The sequence below is a fragment of the Kwoniella botswanensis genome, chromosome 1, assembly GCF_036426115.1.
Source record: "Kwoniella botswanensis chromosome 1, complete sequence".
In the NCBI taxonomy this organism is placed as follows: Eukaryota; Fungi; Basidiomycota; class Tremellomycetes; order Tremellales; family Cryptococcaceae; genus Kwoniella; species Kwoniella botswanensis.
The window spans coordinates 9,405,320-9,426,979 of NC_088599.1; the positions used below are offsets into that span (position 1 = coordinate 9,405,320).

General features: G+C 43.6%; 11 protein-coding genes across 11 annotated transcripts; 5 read left to right on the top strand and 6 right to left on the bottom strand.

The window, feature by feature from the left end:
* Positions 1-2,482: 2,482 nt before the first annotated feature.
* L199_003544 (uncharacterized protein) lies at positions 2,483-3,671 on the top strand (the record flags this gene model as incomplete). Its single annotated transcript, XM_064889274.1, has 4 exons — positions 2,483-2,550; positions 2,660-2,728; positions 2,803-2,910; positions 3,023-3,671. 4 exons carry the CDS (start codon positions 2,483-2,485, stop codon positions 3,669-3,671), a joined length of 894 nt encoding a protein of 297 aa, XP_064745346.1.
* Positions 3,672-4,261: 590 nt separating this feature from the next.
* On the bottom strand, positions 4,262-4,736 carry L199_003545 (uncharacterized protein; the record flags this gene model as incomplete). Its single annotated transcript, XM_064889275.1, has 2 exons — positions 4,262-4,380; positions 4,559-4,736. The coding sequence occupies 2 exons, from the start codon at positions 4,734-4,736 to the stop codon at positions 4,262-4,264; spliced, it is 297 nt and encodes a 98-aa protein (XP_064745347.1).
* Positions 4,737-5,713: 977 nt separating this feature from the next.
* On the bottom strand, positions 5,714-7,349 carry L199_003546 (uncharacterized protein; the record flags this gene model as incomplete). The annotated part of the gene is made up of 6 exons (XM_064889276.1): positions 5,714-5,951; positions 6,088-6,229; positions 6,329-6,495; positions 6,560-6,840; positions 6,968-7,104; positions 7,235-7,349. 6 exons carry the CDS (start codon positions 7,347-7,349, stop codon positions 5,714-5,716), a joined length of 1,080 nt encoding a protein of 359 aa, XP_064745348.1.
* A 361-nt stretch (positions 7,350-7,710) lies between these two features.
* L199_003547 (uncharacterized protein) lies at positions 7,711-8,214 on the top strand (the record flags this gene model as incomplete). Its single annotated transcript, XM_064889277.1, has 1 exon — positions 7,711-8,214. One exon carries the CDS (start codon positions 7,711-7,713, stop codon positions 8,212-8,214), a length of 504 nt encoding a protein of 167 aa, XP_064745349.1.
* A 534-nt stretch (positions 8,215-8,748) lies between these two features.
* Positions 8,749-10,281, bottom strand: L199_003548 (uncharacterized protein; the record flags this gene model as incomplete). Its single annotated transcript, XM_064889278.1, has 6 exons — positions 8,749-8,871; positions 8,959-9,053; positions 9,166-9,337; positions 9,435-9,555; positions 9,692-9,891; positions 10,051-10,281. The coding sequence occupies 6 exons, from the start codon at positions 10,279-10,281 to the stop codon at positions 8,749-8,751; spliced, it is 942 nt and encodes a 313-aa protein (XP_064745350.1).
* Positions 10,282-10,892: 611 nt separating this feature from the next.
* On the top strand, positions 10,893-11,198 carry L199_003549 (uncharacterized protein; the record flags this gene model as incomplete). The annotated part of the gene is made up of 2 exons (XM_064889279.1): positions 10,893-10,918; positions 11,018-11,198. 2 exons carry the CDS (start codon positions 10,893-10,895, stop codon positions 11,196-11,198), a joined length of 207 nt encoding a protein of 68 aa, XP_064745351.1.
* Positions 11,199-11,680: 482 nt separating this feature from the next.
* Positions 11,681-14,018, bottom strand: L199_003550 (uncharacterized protein; the record flags this gene model as incomplete). The annotated part of the gene is made up of 10 exons (XM_064889280.1): positions 11,681-11,730; positions 11,803-12,418; positions 12,486-12,573; positions 12,634-12,753; positions 12,822-12,973; positions 13,046-13,124; positions 13,199-13,398; positions 13,475-13,574; positions 13,685-13,859; positions 13,925-14,018. 10 exons carry the CDS (start codon positions 14,016-14,018, stop codon positions 11,681-11,683), a joined length of 1,674 nt encoding a protein of 557 aa, XP_064745352.1.
* Positions 14,019-15,353: 1,335 nt separating this feature from the next.
* Positions 15,354-16,599, top strand: L199_003551 (uncharacterized protein; the record flags this gene model as incomplete). Its single annotated transcript, XM_064889281.1, has 7 exons — positions 15,354-15,396; positions 15,464-15,490; positions 15,570-15,864; positions 15,962-16,059; positions 16,143-16,216; positions 16,321-16,452; positions 16,540-16,599. 7 exons carry the CDS (start codon positions 15,354-15,356, stop codon positions 16,597-16,599), a joined length of 729 nt encoding a protein of 242 aa, XP_064745353.1.
* Positions 16,600-16,867: 268 nt separating this feature from the next.
* On the bottom strand, positions 16,868-17,628 carry L199_003552 (uncharacterized protein; the record flags this gene model as incomplete). Its single annotated transcript, XM_064889282.1, has 3 exons — positions 16,868-17,346; positions 17,460-17,503; positions 17,588-17,628. The coding sequence occupies 3 exons, from the start codon at positions 17,626-17,628 to the stop codon at positions 16,868-16,870; spliced, it is 564 nt and encodes a 187-aa protein (XP_064745354.1).
* Positions 17,629-18,572: 944 nt separating this feature from the next.
* L199_003553 (uncharacterized protein) lies at positions 18,573-19,507 on the bottom strand (the record flags this gene model as incomplete). The annotated part of the gene is made up of 3 exons (XM_064889283.1): positions 18,573-19,195; positions 19,327-19,382; positions 19,455-19,507. The coding sequence occupies 3 exons, from the start codon at positions 19,505-19,507 to the stop codon at positions 18,573-18,575; spliced, it is 732 nt and encodes a 243-aa protein (XP_064745355.1).
* A 1,157-nt stretch (positions 19,508-20,664) lies between these two features.
* On the top strand, positions 20,665-21,225 carry L199_003554 (uncharacterized protein; the record flags this gene model as incomplete). Its single annotated transcript, XM_064889284.1, has 2 exons — positions 20,665-20,974; positions 21,164-21,225. The coding sequence occupies 2 exons, from the start codon at positions 20,665-20,667 to the stop codon at positions 21,223-21,225; spliced, it is 372 nt and encodes a 123-aa protein (XP_064745356.1).
* Between the last annotated feature and the right edge of the window lie 435 nt (positions 21,226-21,660).

The following is a 21,660-nucleotide window of genomic DNA, read 5'->3' on the forward strand; positions in this document are numbered from 1 at the left end:
TGATACGCCCTTCAATTTAAGTGCATCCTGATCGTGAATAGATACTCATCACCCGAGTTGTAGATAGCGCAGACAGAACATCCCGGTCTCGTAATTACTGACCATCAGATTAATCAGGATGACTCGACACCGAGCGAGACATTCCCTTCATCCCGATACACACAGTTTCGGAATGAGATCACAAGGTTTCGGAGAAATGTGCTATTGCACAGTTTTCCTTTGTCAACTACAGTATGAACAAAAAATCTACGTCCTTTTATAGGATCCCCTTAAGGACACCGAACTTACCCCACTCAATGGAGACACAATACCATCATGAGACCTTTGGTTCTCTGATGATACACTACAGTCAGATGTCATGGATGGTCGGTAAATCGGTAAAATCGAATCATTGACAAAGTCCTCATAAGATAAGCATAAATGTATACGCCGCAAATACATATATAATACATGTACTTGAATCACATCTCGTCTTTCCCACTCTGTTACCATTATACACTATCACCCACCTCTTTACCTTGTTAGAAACAGTAAAATTACATATCGTTAGGAATCAAAAGTGGCAAAATACACTGATCCTAGCTAGTTACAACCATTTCGTAAGTCGGAATACAAAAAAACACGGTACACTATTCCTCTCTGCTCAGGATATTCCAATAAACTGTGGTACTGATCAGCTTGATTCCTATGTATAGACCACGAACTTGATGTCGTACCATATCACCCTCATATCGAGACTTATCATGTTCACCCACAATCTCGGATGGACATTATTCATCTTTGGTATTTTCGCTTGTGGTAGATCGGTAGTAATAGCCATGAAAGGTTGTAGTATGTCCAAGAACGGATCGTAAGTCATTTTGGGCTAATCTCAATACCTGAATCTTTGAAGGTGTACGAACATGGATCAATGCTTATGCCATATTTGATTGAACGTTTAGTGCTAGTGGTTCATCTCAAGATCCTCTACGAATCCCTCGTTTGACCCCTCGCTTATTCCTTTCATCTTATCTATCATTCACTATATCGTATCTCCTACAAAGTATCGACCGAAAGCTTGGTCCGAACGTAAAGCTAGGGGAGATGCTGATGGTTTGGTTGATCACTTTGGGTCTCTTGGGTTTACCGATATACAGTGCACAAGTCCGAATGATGTTCAGATATTCATTTGGCTCTGGTCGTGGCTGTAGCTCTCCAAGGATGAACAAGTACGAATGTGGTAGTGAAAATGAGGGAGAAGAGAATTTGGAGGTTGGAGTGATTCAAGAGGAGATGAGAAGGGATATCAGATGTATGTCTATCGGTCACTTTGATAGGAAGGATTGAGAGTAATATTTCTATAGAGAATACAGTACAGTATATATTCCTTCTCTATACTGTAAACTGAAGCTGCGTGCGTATGATCTGACTGGGTTTCGAAGTTGAGGGATGGACCCATCACGCATGTATATTGTATATCGTCAGGCAATTTGGGAGGATTTAAGTATCACCCAGTATATCAGACGTGCTCAAAGGAATGTGCGGTATGTTACCGTATGTAAATGACACACAAACACAGATAAATCAAAAGGAAGTTTACAATCACGAGATCTGACCAAACCAACATCTTATGAAACAACCTCTTTTGACCATCTTACTATCTCCCAATCAATTCAGTAATTGAACTATATCAACATATCTGAGTCACTCTGAACGGTCATACATCTCTTTTACATACAGAAAGCACATTCCTCAGTATTACGCCCTCACGCTCAAGAAGAAACAAGAAGCCTCTCCAACGAAACCCTCCTGCCTTTCTTCTCCCATCAAACAAGACAAGTCTCGATGCAAGGCGATACACAATGACGATTATAAGGAGCCTCCTTGAAAGGTAAGACGCCCTGCTCTACTCGTTATTCACAGTACTATGCATCCTCTTCATATAAACCGGGTCACCTTATCTTCATGAATGTCACTACTGTAACCAACCCATGATGGAATGAGCTGACGAGATGTCTTCTTACCACTTCCCAGACCAAACATCAACCCTGAAACCCTCATCCACATCCTGGGCTGGGCATCGATGGGTCTAGCCGTGATGATTTGCATCAGAGGTTTCTTAGCCGTAGTGAGGAGTTATAACTAGAAGAGTACTGTAGTACTTCAGAACCGAAAGTAGCAGGATCAGTGGCACTTTTGGTAGGTGGAAGTAGTCGTACTGTGGGGATCGAATGGAGATGAGAAGGGATGGAATGATTGTTCGTTCAAGTATACGTACTCCCACCCTATGCATTGACTTGATTACATTGTTTATTGGAAACAAAGTTCATTCCTATGATATGTACTATGGTATATACCTTATACATGCAATATAAAATGTATATGTGACGGTGGCAAATCTCATTTTCCTCCTTCCTCTTTCTTTTCTCTTCACCATCTCGCCTCAAATTGAATATACGATATATCAAAAAGTGTATATATTGTATATACGAGCTCATTCATAATGTCTACAGAGACAACTCGATCACTCGACAGAGGAGACCTGACTGAATCGAACTATACTATGATCAGGTGAGTACACCCACACACATACACATACACATACACATACACATCCACAGAATGATCCGCGCTGTCTCTATCTCTCTGTGAACATGAGCTGAGCTGATGTGATATCTAGCAATTGTCATTGTCCCTCATCCGCACCTAACATTGAATTCCTTTTGATATCTCTTGTTGATCATTTCAGGTAAGTACGATACCACCTTTACCTTCGATAAATATCCCCGCTGACACCTCGATCTTTCCTATTCCTACTCGTAGCGATAAACTCGTCTTAATCGCTTGTTTTCAAATAGCATCTCTCCTCTGGATCAGCTGGATATACAAAGTCAAACTCAACGATTACAGTTGGAGATGGAGACACCAACAGTACGTCTAAATCTGTACTAATTCCCTCGGTCACAACCCAATTCATCCCTTCCACGACACTGTCTGTTCCTTTTCTATCAGGCTCTTTCGCTGACAAGTCTTTTTCTCCCAGATATCGAACCCTCGTCGACCTCACAGACATCCTTCTCTATATCGTATCAACAACCGTATTCATCCTCCAATTCCGACTCCTCTGTATCCTATGGCAGTACGACAACACACGATACATTCCAATACAACTCGTCTCTTTTGGGGTATTGCGATATGCCTTAAAACAATCATCTAAACATTCAAAGGACATCTACCTACATGATATTGTGGGAGATACCTTTACAATCAATCCTAATCGACAACGTCAAAGACAAAGAGTTGGATCCGATTCTAGTTCCAATTCCCATTCGGAGTCATCGACATCATCAAGGTCAATCGTCGAATCAAATTCCACCTCAATTCCACCTTCTCCTAATGGTTCATCAGTGACCTCGCCAATTGACTCACCTTCATCCTCCATTAGTGGACTTCCTAGCCCAGCCGAGGAAGAGTACGACGACTCCATACCTCCTTCTCATAACATGGCTAGACTCCGAGAAATCGCCAAGAGGGAGAACGTCTCTTTGTGGTGGGTGTTCTTTAGAGAAGAAAGGAATTGGGTGAGGATGAGGATGAACAATAATCAAAGTATATTCTTCTCTCAACGAGAACGAGCACCAGCACGAGAAAGAAAGATAGCAGCCATAGCTCAAGAGCGAGATCGAGATTGAAGGAATAAATAAAATAAGACAAGCTCGTTTGGGTTATCCGATGGATCATGGATGATGAATTTTGGTCCTGACATTGATATAACACATATGTTTACTCTCTCTTTTTCTTTCTTGATGATTGATATATATACTTGTTTTGATATAATAATCTTTACCTTGTGATATCCGTAGCTTATACCCAGGACCCATATAAAGAGAAATAAGAATAAAAGGTATCTTGTTGTTTTCTGAATGTATTCGTATTTGATTCAATGTCATGAAGTGTGTGTCGTTGTTCTGACTGTTGCGAGCTGATGTGATCATGAATGATTCCCAATAAACAATAGATGGTACATATACATATATTCAAGAGGTTGATAATCTCACATAGTCACGCTCGGCATGATCTTCTCCCAAATCCTACACTATTCAATGCACAGATAAATCAGATAAATCAGATTTATTGGAATTCCTGGTGTCTCTCACACCCCAAATGATGATTATAATCCAAACTCATCGCACTGCACATTTCAGATCCCTTATCCTCTTCTTCACATTCATCCTTTATGGTCAACGCAGGAAGGCATGAGAACAGGCTTCACTGATTTTGCTCAATGCCCTATAGCTTCATAACTATCTCTCCAGTTGTTACCAGCACCAATCGCAAAAGCACTAAAGAATCGAGGTAAGGAAGGTTTGATATCATCGATACTGGGCTTTTGCCTTAGAGCTAAAGAAGACAAAGAATATCACGTCAGCTGTCAGCTGTTGTATCTTTATCATGACCAACCGCTCAAACTTCATTGGGATGATTGAGCGTTTGATTCCTCGGTAGAAAGCCTGATTTGATGTTGCCCCAGTACCCTAAGTGGAGTATTGTGAAAAGAAGATGTATTCGTGATACTCACTCGAATGATTGTCACCATGTTGATTCTGACTACTCTTCTCACTATCCGTTCTCGTCCTCTGCTGCACCCCCGTGACAGAAGAAGTGGGCAAGACAGCAGGAGCAGATTCACTCCTTCCTATCGAACCTAGGTGGAAAGCCTGAGCATGGAGGTGAGTTATATCTGGTAAATTGCTCATACTATATAGTATTATAATTTGTGATTGATCTTGAAATAGACCGATTTCGATGACTCAGTTGGAATGCTTTGGTTCGGCTTAAAGTACCATCTGTCTTCTTATTCTAGTCATCGTATATTATATGTATACATATGTATATCAGTATATGTCAGTATAGCTGATTCAAGGCAAAAGTATACCCCGCCTATCCTTTCAACCACTCATACATCCTTTCAAGGCAGTATCAGAGTGATCTCACTGACCAATCCCCTCCGTTCTCTATAGGAGAGGATTGTTGGATAAGGGATTGGATAAACGTGCTTGATATTCTAGTTGACGAGTATCCATTTTCCACAGTGCAGAGTCTTGCTTGGAAGCACGTTCAAGAGTAGAAATACTGGTACTATGGATGAGGATTGGAGGATACAGTCTTTACAAGATGAGTTCAAGATGTGGTCGTGGTGGTTGTGATCATTGAATCGTTATCAAATCCGAGCGGAGCGGGACAGCTGGAGCGGGAATGTGGATACGGAAGCTGAATGTATCAGAAGATTTCAACAAATGTAGAACGAGATAAGCTGAGTTAGTATGAGTTTTTCTCGGATGATCATGTGCAAGGTTACATTTCATGCATTTTTATGGCGTTCGATGCGGTTCTGTATACTACAGTCAACAGAGGCAGTAGAGGTACCCTTCTGGTTCAGCGTTATGCAGGATAACGAGAAGACAAGAAAAGGTTACTTCTGAGGTATTTTTGAATGATCGTCCATAACAATCGCTTGTTGGGGGTGAAGTGATGACAGTACAGTGATGAGATAGATTGGTCTATGGTACATCGCATCGCAGTTCTAAGCCTTGATATTTTTTTTTGGCCTTTGGTCTTCTTCAATGTCAATCGATCTCCTGCCATGGAATTTGAGCAGGACTCGACCTCATTCATTCCTCCTAATCGCACCGTACCAACTTCTCTCCCTCACCCTACACCCAAGAACGACGAATCATCGATACCCCCATTCACCCCTATCCTCCTCCTCCTCCCCATCCTCGCTCCCACTCCACTCATCACTATAATCCTCGTCCCCGCCGCCTCTAAAACCCTGCATATCTTCATCGGCATCTTCATCTTCCGGATAATCATTCCGATAGTAATCCTCGTCATTGGAATCTTCGTCAGCTTCGTCCTCCGGTTCGGAGCCTGATATCGATGAAGGAGGAGATATATCTTCGAATCCGAGTCTACAAGGTAAAGTGTTATATACCATCAGCTTACAATTCTTGTGAAGTGGGAAAAGGAGATATTGGATGATAAATGGAATGGATCATTGAGGATTATAGATCGATGACGATGTATGAGATAAAAGTGTAAACTCACAGCTGGCCTATACTGACACCATCACCGACACCCAAGCCTAGCGGTACAGAGGTATTATCCCTATAATACAAATCATATACCCATTCATCTTCTTGAGAAGGCGTTGATAGTGAAGGTTCAGGCTTTTTCGAAGCTTCTTCCACTATAGCCAACAAGATATATCGTATCAGTCTCTCATCACTCAACAAGCTGAAACGTGCACAAAAGTATGGTATGTGGGAGGAGAAAGACGATGACTCACACTGCAGATACTCTTCCAACATGGGTAAGAAATTAGCCATCTCCTTTTCTTCCTCCTGATTAGCCGGTCTCATATTCCTAGACCGTCCACCACCCGAAGTAGACGAGGGAGGTACAGCTTGAGCATCAACAAATACCAAGGGTGAATCACGACCTCTTCCTTCCGTCCTGTCATTGAATTAGTGCACAGTCAGCTACAAATCCGATTTCATTCGAGTACGGGGTAGCTTACTCGGCTGTGGTCATTATTCGAGGAGGCAACATCGCTCTTGTCCTTGGACTGATAGGTGGTATAACTCGATATTGGGTTTGACTCTGACTCTGACTCTGACTCTGACTCTGACTTTGGGTATGAGATGGTATCAACGGTGACGTTGAAGGAGATGAGACAGTGGTAGGCTGCGTTATGGAGGCCGGTATATCAGTATGTTGAGGAGCGAGCGGTGATTTGGGGAGTGAGACGGGTGAATCAGGTTGAGAGGATGATGATGAAATGAGGCCCTGTATCCTTGTCTACCATCACATACCAAAATTTCCAAGTATCATCATCAGCTGAAAGTCTCTCAATCTCTTTCGCCAACTTCCTGACGTCTCATCTAATATCTCGTTGACAGACAACGATGTCGTCGCTCTAACTCACCTTCAATACCTCTCCTTCCTCACCTGCACCTAGCCAAGTGTCCGGTACAGTCTCAGCCAGTCGAAAGACACCTCTTGGTCTACCAGATACATCCCTGCGACGTTTAGCTCGAATACGAGGTTCGATATCTTGGATGACTGGGTGAGCGAAGGGTGGATATTAGTGAGTTGCATGATGGCCATCAGGAGATGAGTGTGTATGAGTATAAGCCAGAGTCACAGTTGACTCAGAGAGTTACGGTCAAGGAGGTAAAGCAAGTAAGCTCACCTAGAGATGATAATGGAGCTTCTGTGGCTTTCCTCTTGATCCTCAATACGGTATACGAAGGATTGGAACTGGAATTGGATGGTCCACTTTCACTGGAAGGTTGAGCGTACTCCATCTTTGGATACTTCTGCTTTCGTACAATCAAAACTGATGAATATGTATATGTATGGGTGGGAGCTGATGAGATGTTTTGCACAGTAATATACAGCAATGATGATGCAGTGGTGATGAATTTACGGATTGAGAAGAAGAAGAAGGAGAAGTGTTGTAGAGTCAAGTTACGTTTGAATTTCGATGGTTTCGTAATTTCCATTTACTTCATCACTTCCTCTCTCTTTTTCCTTCCTTTCCATATCTTATCTTTCTAAGACTCTATTATCACAATTTACATCTCTACGCAAATCTATCGGTCAAGTTACTACACATATAACAGAACGAATCAAATCTTAGAGTTACCATACACGAATTGCACTGCCATGTCACGTCTATCATCCCATTCCAGACTATTCGTCCTCCGTACCATCTTCCAATACCAGCACCTATCCACCTCACTACCAGTAGCTCGTTCACTCAGCACCTCTCGCTCTTACTTTCAATCTGAGTCTACACCACGCCTATCCCGCGAAACACTACGTCGTCTTCACCGTCTATCCGCTCTCAACCCTCCTCAGCCCGACTCAACCGAAGAAATAGAGTTAATTGATGAATTATCAGAGTTGATCTCATTAATGGACGAAGTCAAACAAGTGGAGCTACCTCATTCGGTGGAAGAGAGGGCGGAGCTGTTGAATCAGGGTGTGTTCGGGGAAGTTACGATAACACAGGACAGTTTAGATCAATTGGATAACACACGACAGCGGGGAAATGGACAAGTGGAGGAGAAAGCTATAGAAAGGACTGGGAAACAGTTATTGGACTGGTCAACCAATAGGTTAGGGGATTATTATGCTTCGAAGAATAAGAGGAAGGATCAGATGTGAGTGGAGAGTATCGTTGAAGCAAATGACAGTGGGAAAGCAAAGAAGATATAGAGGCTCAGGAGCGATGGGAAGATCATCATTATGTACCTCTACATCGAACATACGGATGGACTGAAATCTTTCGTCCAAGGAACTCTGGTTGTCCATAATTATGTAGGAATGTGATCAACCTCATATGGAACAAAAGAGAAAGGGTTCGCTCAATATATTGCACATGAGCGTACTGATCGTCATCATAAGCTATTCATAAGCTTGATACACGTTCTATGTATAATCTATCCACTGTAGATATATAAATTTAGCTTCTGTAACTGTCTATCCTAATCACTCTATGTCCTCCAGCTGCTGAAGTATGCTACGAGAAGCGTGGAGTAAGACCATATTGATCTGTATGTATGAATATGTGCTTTCAGTAGAAGAGATACCTTTACTTGTTGCACTTCGTACTTTGCAGTCGGATCTGGATCCGATCGAATCGACGCACTGTCGATCTCCTTGCCCTTCCCTTCTCCCACTTTACATGATTGTGACATCCTAATCGAAGGCAATTGCTCCAGCATCTTTCATCCCCCCGAACAAACCATGTTCCACCCCAAGTGGGTACGTATATGTCTTTTGAGCGAGAATTGAGGGCCCGGTAGATGGTGAAAGTTGCAGCTAAATACATACCCCAAAATTCGTCAACTCAGTCAGCCTATCGTAGAATGTATACGCAGCACAATATAAGAGGGAAAGATTGCTCACCAAAGAGATCAAATCATCTAACATGTGGGCTTGCCCCACCGCCATTCCGTTAGTGGGTTCAGCGTCTATATGAACGACATGCACGTGGAAATGATCTGGAGGTGGATATATCAGTCAGCACGTCTAAGCAGATCCAATGAGGATGATCACCTGAACTCGTGAGATATCGAAAAGCCAGGGTGGAAAAAGCGACATGGTATAACTTACAATAAGAAGGTTGATAATGAACGAACAACCTCAACTTGTTCGAACCCACTCCATACTTATCTTTGACAGTTTGGTATACAGCTTGTTTGATACTGTTCAGTAAAGGGATATGTGAAGGTGTGAGATCTCGGAGTGATTTGATAGTACGAGTCTGAACGAGGACGGTGAGGTACTAGCAGTACAATTCTGTCAGTTCACATTGCCATTTTTAGTATGACCAAAGTCAAGATTTCAGTCTCATAGAGGTATTCTGGAATAATAATACTCACCAAAGCGTTCATCGACGTTTGATCCCATTTCAGGTCCGGTAAAATTACGAATCCATCTTCACCTTCTTTTCGATATAGTATACGGTCCGCTTCTTTCTTTCCATCGAGGATGGCATAAACCCTAAAATAGAGGTAGCGGAACATGATCAGCTTGAAGTTAGACAGAGCCAATTATAAAAGCTGATGGAGGCAAAGTGCAGTCGTAATTGAACCGTGTTATGATCGGGATAGGTTGACAGGCGACCGAACGAACTCACCATCCTAATCTACTCTCATCAAACCCATTGATATAATCCAATACCACCTTCTCATACATCTGCGGAGTCTCATGCACCATATACCTCTCTTGCTCGGAATACTTCTTGATGTGAGTTTCGGTCGCTGGGCATATAATCTTTATCTGAAGATCTGGGGCTCGATCTGGTGTGGGACGAAGCCAGGCGTGGGTTGAGAAATACTATTAGTAATGACAATTCGGTCAGCTCAGCTAGTCCATCTTGAATATCAGGTCAAGCATGGGCTGCGTGTTCCTCGGACTGATAGATAGCTTTATGATGTATCGATTTGTGTACTGAAGATTACAGTAAGATATCAAGAAGACAAATCAATAACCCACCGGCTGATTCTCCAGAAACACATTCAACTTCTCCAATCCCCTCAAGCTCTCTCCTACTTTGTCAGATCCCAATACGGTCTTTTGGAGATGTACGATCGTAGGTAGATCATGCAATGTGCCCAACACGTACATGGATCCAGTCGAAGTGGTTTCTGATAGTATACGGGTTGGGGTGAAAGTGGAGAGGGAGGAGGTGGATATTTCCAGGGGAGCGAGAGAGGAGGACGTCATTGTGGGTTTACTTATATGTAGGGAAATAAGAATATATGGGTAGTAAGAAAACAAGAGTGTATCAACGCAACTAACGCAACTCAAATTCGTGTGATGCTGCATCGGTTAACTCTTACTGTCGGTCAATCCGAAGATAATCCGAGATTAAGATAATAGACAAAGTCACAACCAAGAGATCTCTAGATGACCTTCTATCTTTCTTTCAAAGTTATCTCAACTATATTGATACATGCATGATCACACTGGACCTCTAGTCTCGGCCGCACGAGAAACTTCGACCATACATAATCGAGGTCGGTCATCATTATGAACAGGATACTTACTTATATGGTACTCAATCGTCACCCCAATCCATACTGTAACACCGCCTCGCGCTCTTTCAGCTGTATGTATCGCTCTTCCGCCTTAGGTACAGCCCATCAAGTCTGTAATCGAGCGGAGTGACAGGCGGACACCCATAAGCACGCTCAGATTGCAGAACAATCTAACCGGCAGGCGCTTGTACTATCGACGTCTCCGCTCGATTTTGGTAATCCTCGTTCAGTTTACCGCTATCACAGCACCGCGCCGCATTCCAATTAGTCGATCATAGCAAAGGCACTGTACGAAGCATGGACGTCGTTACTCGAGTATGCTTGTCAATCATCTCATGCTGTTTGAGGTATAATGTACTCTACTGTATTGTACTATGATTTAGCAAGTAGCTGACTAAGATACTGTCAACTACCTACACCAGCGTCACCGGTTCATCCCATGTTTCACCTACACCTACACCCTTAACTTCAGCTACCGCCTCAGTCTCACAAGTCCCCCTCAATAACAACAACAGTAGTGATAGTGCGGGATATATCCTGGGTGTGAACGATAAACTCATCGTGTTAGCTTTTGGAGCGGTCCTAGCTGCCGTGGCTTTGTAGATCGACTCATTCGACTATGCCTGCGATACACCTTCTATTCTATGATATACCATATACCTTATTCAATACCTAAACAGTCCCCTCATACCCTTAGATACCATATACTGTAAACTGTGACTATACCAATCATCGCTCATACTTTTTATCATACGCAACTGATTTCAAGTATCACGCATGTATTATTACATGTGACCAAGACAAGTACAGATTCATGACCTGACTGAAAATGCATACTACTGTACTTGTTTACTGATTCTCACTATATATACAAATTTTGTTTTTATTATTATCGTGTTCTCTGTCTTTCCTAATATATCAGGAATATCATCAAAAAAGAAGGAAGATTGACGTATTATGGTTGAATGGGAAGAGTCCTTATGAACAACTAAGAAGGACGCGAATAAAGATAGACAAAGATTCTGTTGGATCATTCACTGATCTGTTTTAAAGGTCAAGCGAGAAATAGTCGTATTGATTGAAGACTAAGGCCACCATTGAGCATCGTTCATCTCCTTGATCAAAGCTTGGTCATCTATTTGTTCATTCAATCATCAGCTATCTTATCGCCACACATCGGGTTCCTGTTGAGATATAGTGAACTCACCTAAACCTCTCAATTTCTCATTAGTATCCACCCCTTCCTCCTGAGCCTTCTTTACTACTCCAGCAGCGACTCTCGCAGACACTTCTCTAATTCTATCTAATCTAGGGTACAGCAAACCAGCTTTCTTTTCTTCTTCATTCAGTGCTTCCGAAAGGGCAATCGCAGAAGCAGTGATCATACCTTCTGTCACTCTGTTGGCACCAGCTTGTAAAGCACCGAAACCAATACCAGGGAACACCAAAAAGTTGTTTCCTTGTCCTGGTTCTCTCAACAAACCATCTCTCTCGATAGGGGCATATGGTGATCCAGAGGCGAAAAGGACTTTACCGTCTGTCCAGTCCAACGCATCGGAGAATGATAATTCACATTTCGAGGTGGGGTTGGATAAAGGGAAGATTATAGGAGCTTCGTTGAGATCCGCCATTCGTCTTACGACATCTTCACCGAATGCTCCAAAGGTGGTTGACAGTCCGACGAGAGCAGTGGGTTTGACGTATTCTACCACATCGGCCAAGGAGGGGTATTCCTTGCCTTCGGTGTCGTTTCGGATAAAGTACTTCTTATGAGAAGCGAGTTTACCAGCTACGACATCAGGTCGAGTGGAAGTGATCAATCCCTACGAACGTACCAATTCATGATGAGCTTCTGCTAAAACTAGGACGGTGGATATTCACTCAGCTCACCTTGGTATCGATTAACCAGAACCTCTCTCTAGCTTCATCCTCGGTCAATCCTTGCATCTTGAAGAAGTTCATCATTTCTTTGGCGACACTGATCAAAGAAGCAACCATGTCAGCTATATATCCTTCGACCCTTAAAAGCTTAGCTCACCCAACAGCAGCACTTCCACCACCTAGGAAAACAACCCTATGATCCTTCAGGGCCTTTCCAGAAGCTGCAGAAGCTTGTTTGGCAGCAGCCATGAATCCACCAAGGATGACTGAACCGGTACTGCATCAGTCTAATGTTAGCTGGCGAAGTTACCTCATCTCAAGGGGAGGGTAGGAAAAACAGCTCACCCTTCGATATCATCGTTGAACATTCTATATTGGTTCTTGTACTTGTCCAAGAATGCAAAGGCAGCTTCTGAGTAGAAATCTTCATGCTGGATCACAGCGTTTGGGAAAGCTGACGAGGCTGCAGCCATGAAGAGATCCATGAACTCGGTAGCCTATACATAATAAGTTAAACGATCAGCTATCATTTCGCTCATGGATCCTGTATGGAAGCTGAATTGACGTACCTCTTCGAGAGAAGCTCTTGGTCTTCTCAAACCGATATATAAAGGATCGTTCCTTATAGATTCAGTGTTGGTTCCCATACTACAATCCAGTTCACCATCGATTAGTTATACGTACCCTTAACGTGATATGTTTTATAGGTTAATTTGACTTACTCGAGAACCACGGGTAAACAACCATGAGGGTTAACACCACCTCCAGCAACGTAAAGGTTCAACTTCCCAACTGAGATACCCATACCTCCTATACCAAGATCGCCCAAACCGAGAATCCTAGACCCGTCAGTGACGACGAGGATTTGGGGTGTGGTAGAGAGATTGGATGCGTATGCAGCCAGGATTTCGGGTATTCGGTCCTGAACACGAGGGAAAGTGGGTGTGCTGTCAGCTTGAGATAACTCGAGTTCATCTTTCGTGTACAGCAAAGCTCACCTTATCGTCAATAGAGAGGTAAAGACCCTCTGGACCTTGGTAGATATGTGAATACTTTTGACATGCTTCGCCGACCGTTGGAGTGTACACAATTGGTGCGCTAACATATCGACAATCCTATCAGTATATGGTAATTCAGAGTAGACCAAAGACAAGAGAGGTAGATAGGAACTGTAAGTATTGAATGACGAGGAGACAAATAGCACTCACAGACCGGTCAAATCATCTCTAATAGCTGAGAAGTACAACGAAGGATCTTCTCTTCTGATCTTCGACAGATGAACATGTTTGAGTAAATCGGTGGGAAGGTTCTGTAAGTGAGCTTTGAGTCGGAGGAGGTTCTGTTCAGGAGAGATCAAAGGGTGGGGAGAGGATGATCGTGAGACTGCCAAAGGATACAGAACATATTAGTCTTTTATAGCTATGGTGTTTGGGAAAAGGGTAGCTCACTTGATTTGGCATCGTTCTCATTGGGTGTGAGAGGTGGTGTGAGTGTACCGTTGGTAGCGAGGGATGATAATGCTTTGGTAATGTAGGTTGTCATCTTGTGGTGGCTGAGTTTAGGTCGGGAATTGCAAGAGTAAGAGTAATTACGTCTATATATATGTTGATGAGGAGATAAGGAGGATGAAAGGATTGTACTATTACGAGTACGAGTAGTTTGTGGGGATGATAACGAAGATGATATCAAAGAGCGGGGGATGAAAGTGTTATCTGACGATAGGGATGTGTATAAATATATTTTACTTTTACTAGATGAAGAAGATAAGGATTTGAAAGAAGTAGAACAAGAAGAAGAGAAAGAGGAGCTCATACTTCTTCTTATGAGCTATATATATGAGAAGGGGAAATACAAAAGAGGGAAAGAGCGAAAGAGGGAGCTCGGAATGATGTCAAGAACAGCGAATAAGATTGAAAGTATAGGTGATTGAGATCGTGATTGTGATTTCGAACTTTTCTCGAAATTCGAAATTAATGTCGAGATATGAGAATATGAGAATACGACGTGGGGTAAAAAGGCGTCACACGACACTGAAGTACGAGTACAGTAGTAGAGATAAACTTTGGGGTAAAGTTTAGATTATCGGATTGACCGGATATAGCGGGGAATTGACCGTGAGACGAAGAAGAGGAGGAGGGGAAGGGGAATGACGGGTGGTTGATGAGTTGACCCAAACTGAACAGGATGATCTGCACACTCGAGGTCACGAGATTCGCACAATAGTAGTAAGTGATCAACGCACTGATCGGCTCTGCCTACCAGCCCCAATGGAAAGATCATCTCGACTCAAAACATATCATCCCTCTACCCCACACCAGATTTCTGTTAGAAGCTCAAGCTCATCATCGCATTTGACCGAGTCGAGATTGATTTGTGGATGATTTTCGAATCTTGAGATTAGATTCGAAAATATCATCAAACGTCGTTCCTGACATTTCCGACTTCTTCCGAGGACTAAATGATTCAACACCGGAACTGCCGGGAAGGATTGCATGGAGTTCCAAACTGCCATTGCGGAGTAAACCAACCAAGAGGAGGAGGATGGACTGCTCACTACAGTCTCGATATCAGGATAAGTGAGCACAACTATCAGCGTTCAGCTGCTATTGAACGTAAATGGTATTCTAAATCAGGTGGGCAGATTTTGGATTTACAGTTTCAGATTTGCTGGAAAGCTTATCTCAGGGTAAAACAACTCGATCACATTCCACGGAGATCTGAACTTGAGTCACGTGACTTAGAGAACCAGTCCCACACGTGGCAGCCATTTGACGTCAACGCGATGAAGTGAGAGGAAGCAGAAGGATTACAGTCGATGGCATCTTAGACTAGGATAACTGTCGACTTCCACCACAAGCGGATCGAGAGAGACACAATATGACTACTACTGCCGCTCAGCAGCCAGGACTGAGCTACAAAGGTAAGCAAAACTGCCCGATGCTCGTCCAAAGCGGTCATAGCTCATCTTCTCCCGTCTCGTCTCGTAGAAATAGCAGATGCGATAATATCGTTCTGTGAGTAAAGTGACATCTTCCCCATTGATCCAAGCATAGAGCTGATGAATGTCCCTTTCGTCTTGCTCGTATGATGAAGTGGAGATATCCCTCCACACGATCCTCTATCTCCGTTCCGTTTATCCACCCTCGACTTTCTCACGTAGAAGAGCCCATCAAGTCCCAGTCTATCAATCTCGACATCCTCAAGTCCGATCTTACATCACCAATGTCGTTTCCTCCCTGGCTCCAGAGATACATAGTGGGAAGCTGAAACGGATGACAGTGGTGATCAAGGGAGTGGAAGATGGATTACCTAGGGAGAGGATGATCTTCGATTTGGGGTATTTGGCGGAATTGGATAAGCTTAGAGAAGGCAGAGGAAGTGAGGTAGGGTACGTCAATACTCCTACTGGATCAACCTCTCATCTTCCATATAGCTTCTTATGATCTGTCACCGGTCACTGATGAATTGGTATGTCATCCATATAGGTTGATAGGCGCACCGAACGCGGAAGAACTGGGATTGATGCTACGTGGTTTCTTGATAAAACTAAATGCGTTAGAAGGACAGTTATTGGATAACCAAGGTGGGTCCACAAATTGCGATCGATTTCGCTATCAACGGTCTCAAGAAGTCATCAGCTGAAGCGCTTGTGTCTCACTCTTATAGGCGAGACCACTTTTGCGGTGATAATCGAGACGAACGATTCGCTTGAACCTTCCTCAAACAACAATGAAGATGGGGTACGTCTATCAAACTTTAGGATAGTTTTACCATTCAACTATCAAATCGAACGTTTGCTCTTCTTCATGTGGTCAAGCTGATCAATGAATTTCACTCTATGAAGTCTATCGCACCATGGATACCTGCCTTGGCAAACGATACCTTGCATCCACCATCTTCACAGGATCTTGAAGGCTGTACGGAAAAACACGAACCGTTGCTGAATGTGAAAGCAGTTGAGACAGGTGTGATAGATGTAAGTTGAATAGTAGCTGAGCTGAGGTTTATTCAGAATAGGTATTATCAATGTCAATCAACGCTCACTCGGTTTCAATTCTCATAGATCCGATTGATGGTGCAAGAATGTGTAGCTAAAACAGGTATCGAAAGATTAGATCCGTAACGTCATTTCCACTCACGGTGAAAAATTATAGATTCAGGTGTACTAGTGTACGTTCTGTTGTTGTAGCTCATATCTCATCATGTACTTGTATAGTCGTTGTGGTATCGTCCCCGTACAAGACATATAAAAACATGGTTGATTGTCGACTGCCTTATTCATATTCTCATTCTTTATATACAAAGCAAATTTCACATGGAACTATACTCCTCAATTCATTGCCTTCTTACATATATACAATCAAGTAAATACAAAATTACTATCATTCAATTTACCATCTTCCGCCGGGTCCACCTGGTCCTCCCGGTCCACCACCCCCAAAACCACCACCACCTGGTCCCCCTTGTCCAGGTCCACCTCCGAATCCACCTTGTCCACCTGGACCACCACCATGGTGGCCTCCGTGACCACCTGGTCCACCTCCAAATCCACCCTGCCCACCGGGTCCACCACCGGGTCCACCTCCGAAACCGCCTTGTCCACCGGGTCCACCGCCATATCCACCAGGTCCACCACCTCCGAAACCGCCCTGTCCACCCGGTCCACCAGGTCCACCACCAAAGCCTCCCGGTCCACCACCACCACCACCACCGTAGCCTTGACCTTGACCTGGACCACCGAAGCCTGGTCCACCACCACCTTGATAACCTCCTGGTCCTCCCTGACCATTGAAGCCTCCTTGCCCACCATACCCGCCACCTGGACCGCCTGGACCACCTTGTGGACCACCGTTATGGTTGTTTCCTAGAACTATAAATATCAGTATGTTAGGATCAATATGTGACTGCATGAAGGGGACGTAGAACGCAGAACATGGAACATAGGACATAGACAGATGTAGATGGAGGAAAGGATAGACTTACCATGTCCTAAGATCTTCTCACCGAGAGATGGTTTATGAGGTGGTCTATTGAAATATCACAAGGACAAGAGGTAGTTGGTACCGTAAACGTCAACTTGTAATTTTCCTATCATAAAACGGAGTACTCACTCTGGACCACCATGTCCATGATGATGTCCTAGTAATCCCATATTCGATATTACTTATGTCGTTTTCTATTTATGTAGTTGTATATGGTGTGAATTACTTTATTGTGTGTTTGTATGTTTCGCAAAAGATTTATCTATGTACGAAGTAAGGTGCGATCTTCGTTCGCTTATATATACGTGAGCATCCTGCAAGCGTACTTGACTTTGTATCGGAAGTACTGCAGTACGACTACGGTACCGTCTGTGTACCAAGGTCACTGGATGTAAATGATCATCATCATGACGCAATTTCATCATAAACCCGCAGTCGACGTGAATGAGATGAGCGGGGAGCACCTCAAGTAAAGTATCCGACGGCAAATATGTGCAAAGTCCGCAGTAGCTTGTGCTGAAAATCATTTGACATGCATTCATCATGCATGATGAGTCAGTCTCTCGAGAGTGGAGAATGGCAACAAGCAGTGCAGAGACAGAGAGTAGAAATATTGCACCTAAATACTTGTACTGCAAATTATGCAACACTAAGTGCTGTACATACATAAAAGACACATCACAGTACAGTTTTGCACTCACAGTGATACTTGCAAACGATCAGGTTGTTTCGCAGCATTGGTTGTTGAGTATTGGTCATGACTTCATCCCTCAGGGTGGTTTTGCTGCGCAACATCGATCAGATATACAGCGAAATCTCTGTGTTATCCGACTGTTGATCGCTGAATATGAAATATTCGTGTTGCAAGACACAGAAGGCAAGGCTGCATCTGCATCTCTGGAATTGAGCAAATCAGAGCTGCTAGGCATAGGTCGTAGGGACATGCACTCATCTCATTCAATCTTTCATACGTTCATTCGTTGATCATTCCTATACATTTGATTCGAAATGTCTATATAGCTACATAGAGTACTTGTCCCAACTCTCCTATACGATACAATAATCTTCTTCCTTCTCTTGGTCTCATCACATTGATTATTGATGTATCTACCATCTAATATCTCCTATCACTTCCACCAAAAGGAGGTTGAACGTTGTCTCCACCTACACCCGTACCAGTGTGATGTCCACCACCGATACCTTGTCCAGAACCATATCCTGTCCCAGAATGTCCACCGATACCTGAACCATGTTCGACTCCACCTACACCATGTCCATGATGACCCGGTCCGCCAGCGTTGCTACCCAAGGGTAATCCAGAATCATGACCCGCCGGTCCACCTCCAATACCTTCATGAGTTCTAGAAGTGGACCCTCCACCTAATCCGGAATGTTGACCTTGTTGAAACTGTTGTTGTTGAGGATGTCCACCGAATCCCGGTTCCCCTTGTCCAGGAGGGAAGGGCGATTGGTTTCCTACACCACCTGGGTGGTGAGCACCTGGACCAGAGTGAGACTGAGAGTTGGAGTTGAACCCTTCATGTCGACTTGGTTCATGTTGACCGTGATTACCGTGTGCGGAAGGGTTGATAGAATGTTCTCCAGCTAAACCGCCTGGATTTTCACCTTTGTGTAGAGTTTCGTTATAACCTTGAGCACCTCCTGGTGGACCGGCATAACCATGTTTCTTAGCTTCGCCTTCGGCTATTTTACCGGGGTTATGAGTTGCTTTTCCGACTATATGTCAATCGATAAAGCGTTAGAAATGATTTCAAACGATTGCTGCGTAAATAGAGGAGGTGATCGGTACGAGGAATGAAAGATATAGATGGATTGTTCGAATGGTAATTGTCTGGCAATCAACTCACCAAGTTCTTCAATACCACCTCCAATCTTTTGTCCGATAGAGGGCTTGGCAGCGGTCCTAAAACCATCGTACAATAACGAAGTCAGCTAAACTGCTCAAGGAAGGCATCGAGAGTGAGATATAACTTACTCATCGTATTGACCGTGTCCGTGTACTTGTCCTTGGTTGTGTGAGCTTGCCATTATGAACTGTTGGTTGTTGGTTCAACTGGAAATTATCTTTTGTCTTTGCATTGATTGAAACGATACCTCCACTCCTTCCAGACCTATTGAGGTTATATACCTGCCATGTCTCATGTTGTACCATGAGTTCTGCCAAGCTGAAGGTATGGTACATATGAGTCATATAATGTCAGATGATATAATGATCATCATGACGTGACTAGGAATGACTCTTAGGAACGAGGGGTGCTGGTAGCGAAGGATGCGTCAGGTGAGCAGTACTAGATCAATTTTAGTGCGAGCAGTCAATTCCAGAACAATCAGTAAAATCTGTGTTGATGCTCATGCTCCACGTTTCAGTTTCGCTGTGTTAGTGGCTCCTGCCTTTAGCCAGAGCGAAGGAGAAGGTCGACAGCCGAGTGAATGGGAGGGAGGTGGAGATGGAATGTGGAGGATGCTTGGGGTGGTATGACGACATCTTCAGGGTAAAATGACTCATTCGAACGGATAACAGCAAGGGTGATATTGAAAGATGGCCAGCTGGTCACTGTTACATTACGAGCTGATGTATGAACAGCATGAGCAGGGGCCCATCAACCATACCGGCACCCCAACAATCATGCCCTTCATCCGTCCAAATCATCTTACGAGCTCGATATCAATATTATGGCTGGTAGAGTCAATCGTCTTAGCCAGCAACTGACGGACATTTGTTCATCACAGTTCTGTCCAATGGGTCCCTTTGTGCTACATGCTCTTGTCCATGCTCACTTCACAAAGAAAGGAGTCGACCATCGTACCAAGCTTGAAGATTGCGTGACTAGCAACATATTGGATTGTATCACTGAACCATATGGTAAAAGTAGTAGTTCTGTCCAGAGCTATCTTTCAGTACTCCTTTGTTCTCTTTTGGCTCCTACTGCCTGCGGGCTTTTGGCGAGATGATCAGTACCATTATCCACATTATGAGGTATACTGCTGATACAAATTCATCCACCATGTTTATTTCATCGTCACCCATAGGAACTATACTGATTTTGATCATCTGACTGATGCACAAAGCTCTTCACAGCTACATAACAAAGTACGTCCCCTCCTCCTTGTTCGAGGTTTATCCTCACTCACACTAACATTCTCTAACAACCCGTTTTTTCCCAGGTAACACACCAAAACGAACGATGGCTTTCGCCCTCCATCCCCTCCTCTCGACATACCCCGGCGCCTCCTTCTTCCCCAACGGGAACCTCAATGGACCCCACCTCTCAATCCAATCAGGAGGTCCCTCCTCGGGATATTGGGGTCACGTACCGTGGAACCTACCCGAATTCCCAGAATGGGGTCTACCACCAGCTATAATTGCCGCTCAAGAAGGAAGAGGTACGGGTGTCTATGGATATACGTTGGAGGGTGGAGGACAGGGGATGAGGTTCAATTATGGGTGGCCCAAGTATGGACCTATGCCACTCAGACCTGAGTTGGGTGGATTCGGTGAGTTGACATGAATCCTTCTTCCAGCTTCTTTGTTGAGTACTTTATCCCCGAGATATATCTGAAGAACATGCTTGGAGTTATAAATATACTATACTTGGCTGAAGAGAAACACTATGAGGAGACAGAGGAAGACGTAGTGGTCTTAGAGACAGATTACTGATTGCATATTGTGATTACCTCTTATAGTCGGGAAAACCAATCCATTCGGTCGAAGTTTCCCACACGGATTCTACAAGACTACTTATTAGTCTTCCGATTGCAGTGGAAGAAGAAAGCAAACCGTCATAACGTCTGTAGGATTTACTCCTGTAAGATGTATGAATGTGATCGCACACAAGCTCAGCTAGCATTACAGCTGAAAACTTTTCGCCCAACATAACCTGAATTCACAGTTGAACATTCCTCTCAGCTCGATGTAACGGTCAGATAAGTTACCTAACTCTGCATATACATCAGATAGAAGTTCTAGCTAATCACAAAATATGAAATATGTTAGTAATCCTAATCCACAGAATGCTCTAGTCTAATCATTGATTCTTCCAAGATCTAGATCGTCCAATAATTTCGATCAATTCATCATCTTTCTTGAAAGTTACACTCTTCTTCCTCTTTGTTCTGTTTCTTCCGTTACCTTCCTGGTTCCCCTCGTCATTGGTCTGTCTTATCTGATGAGGCTGTGTTGT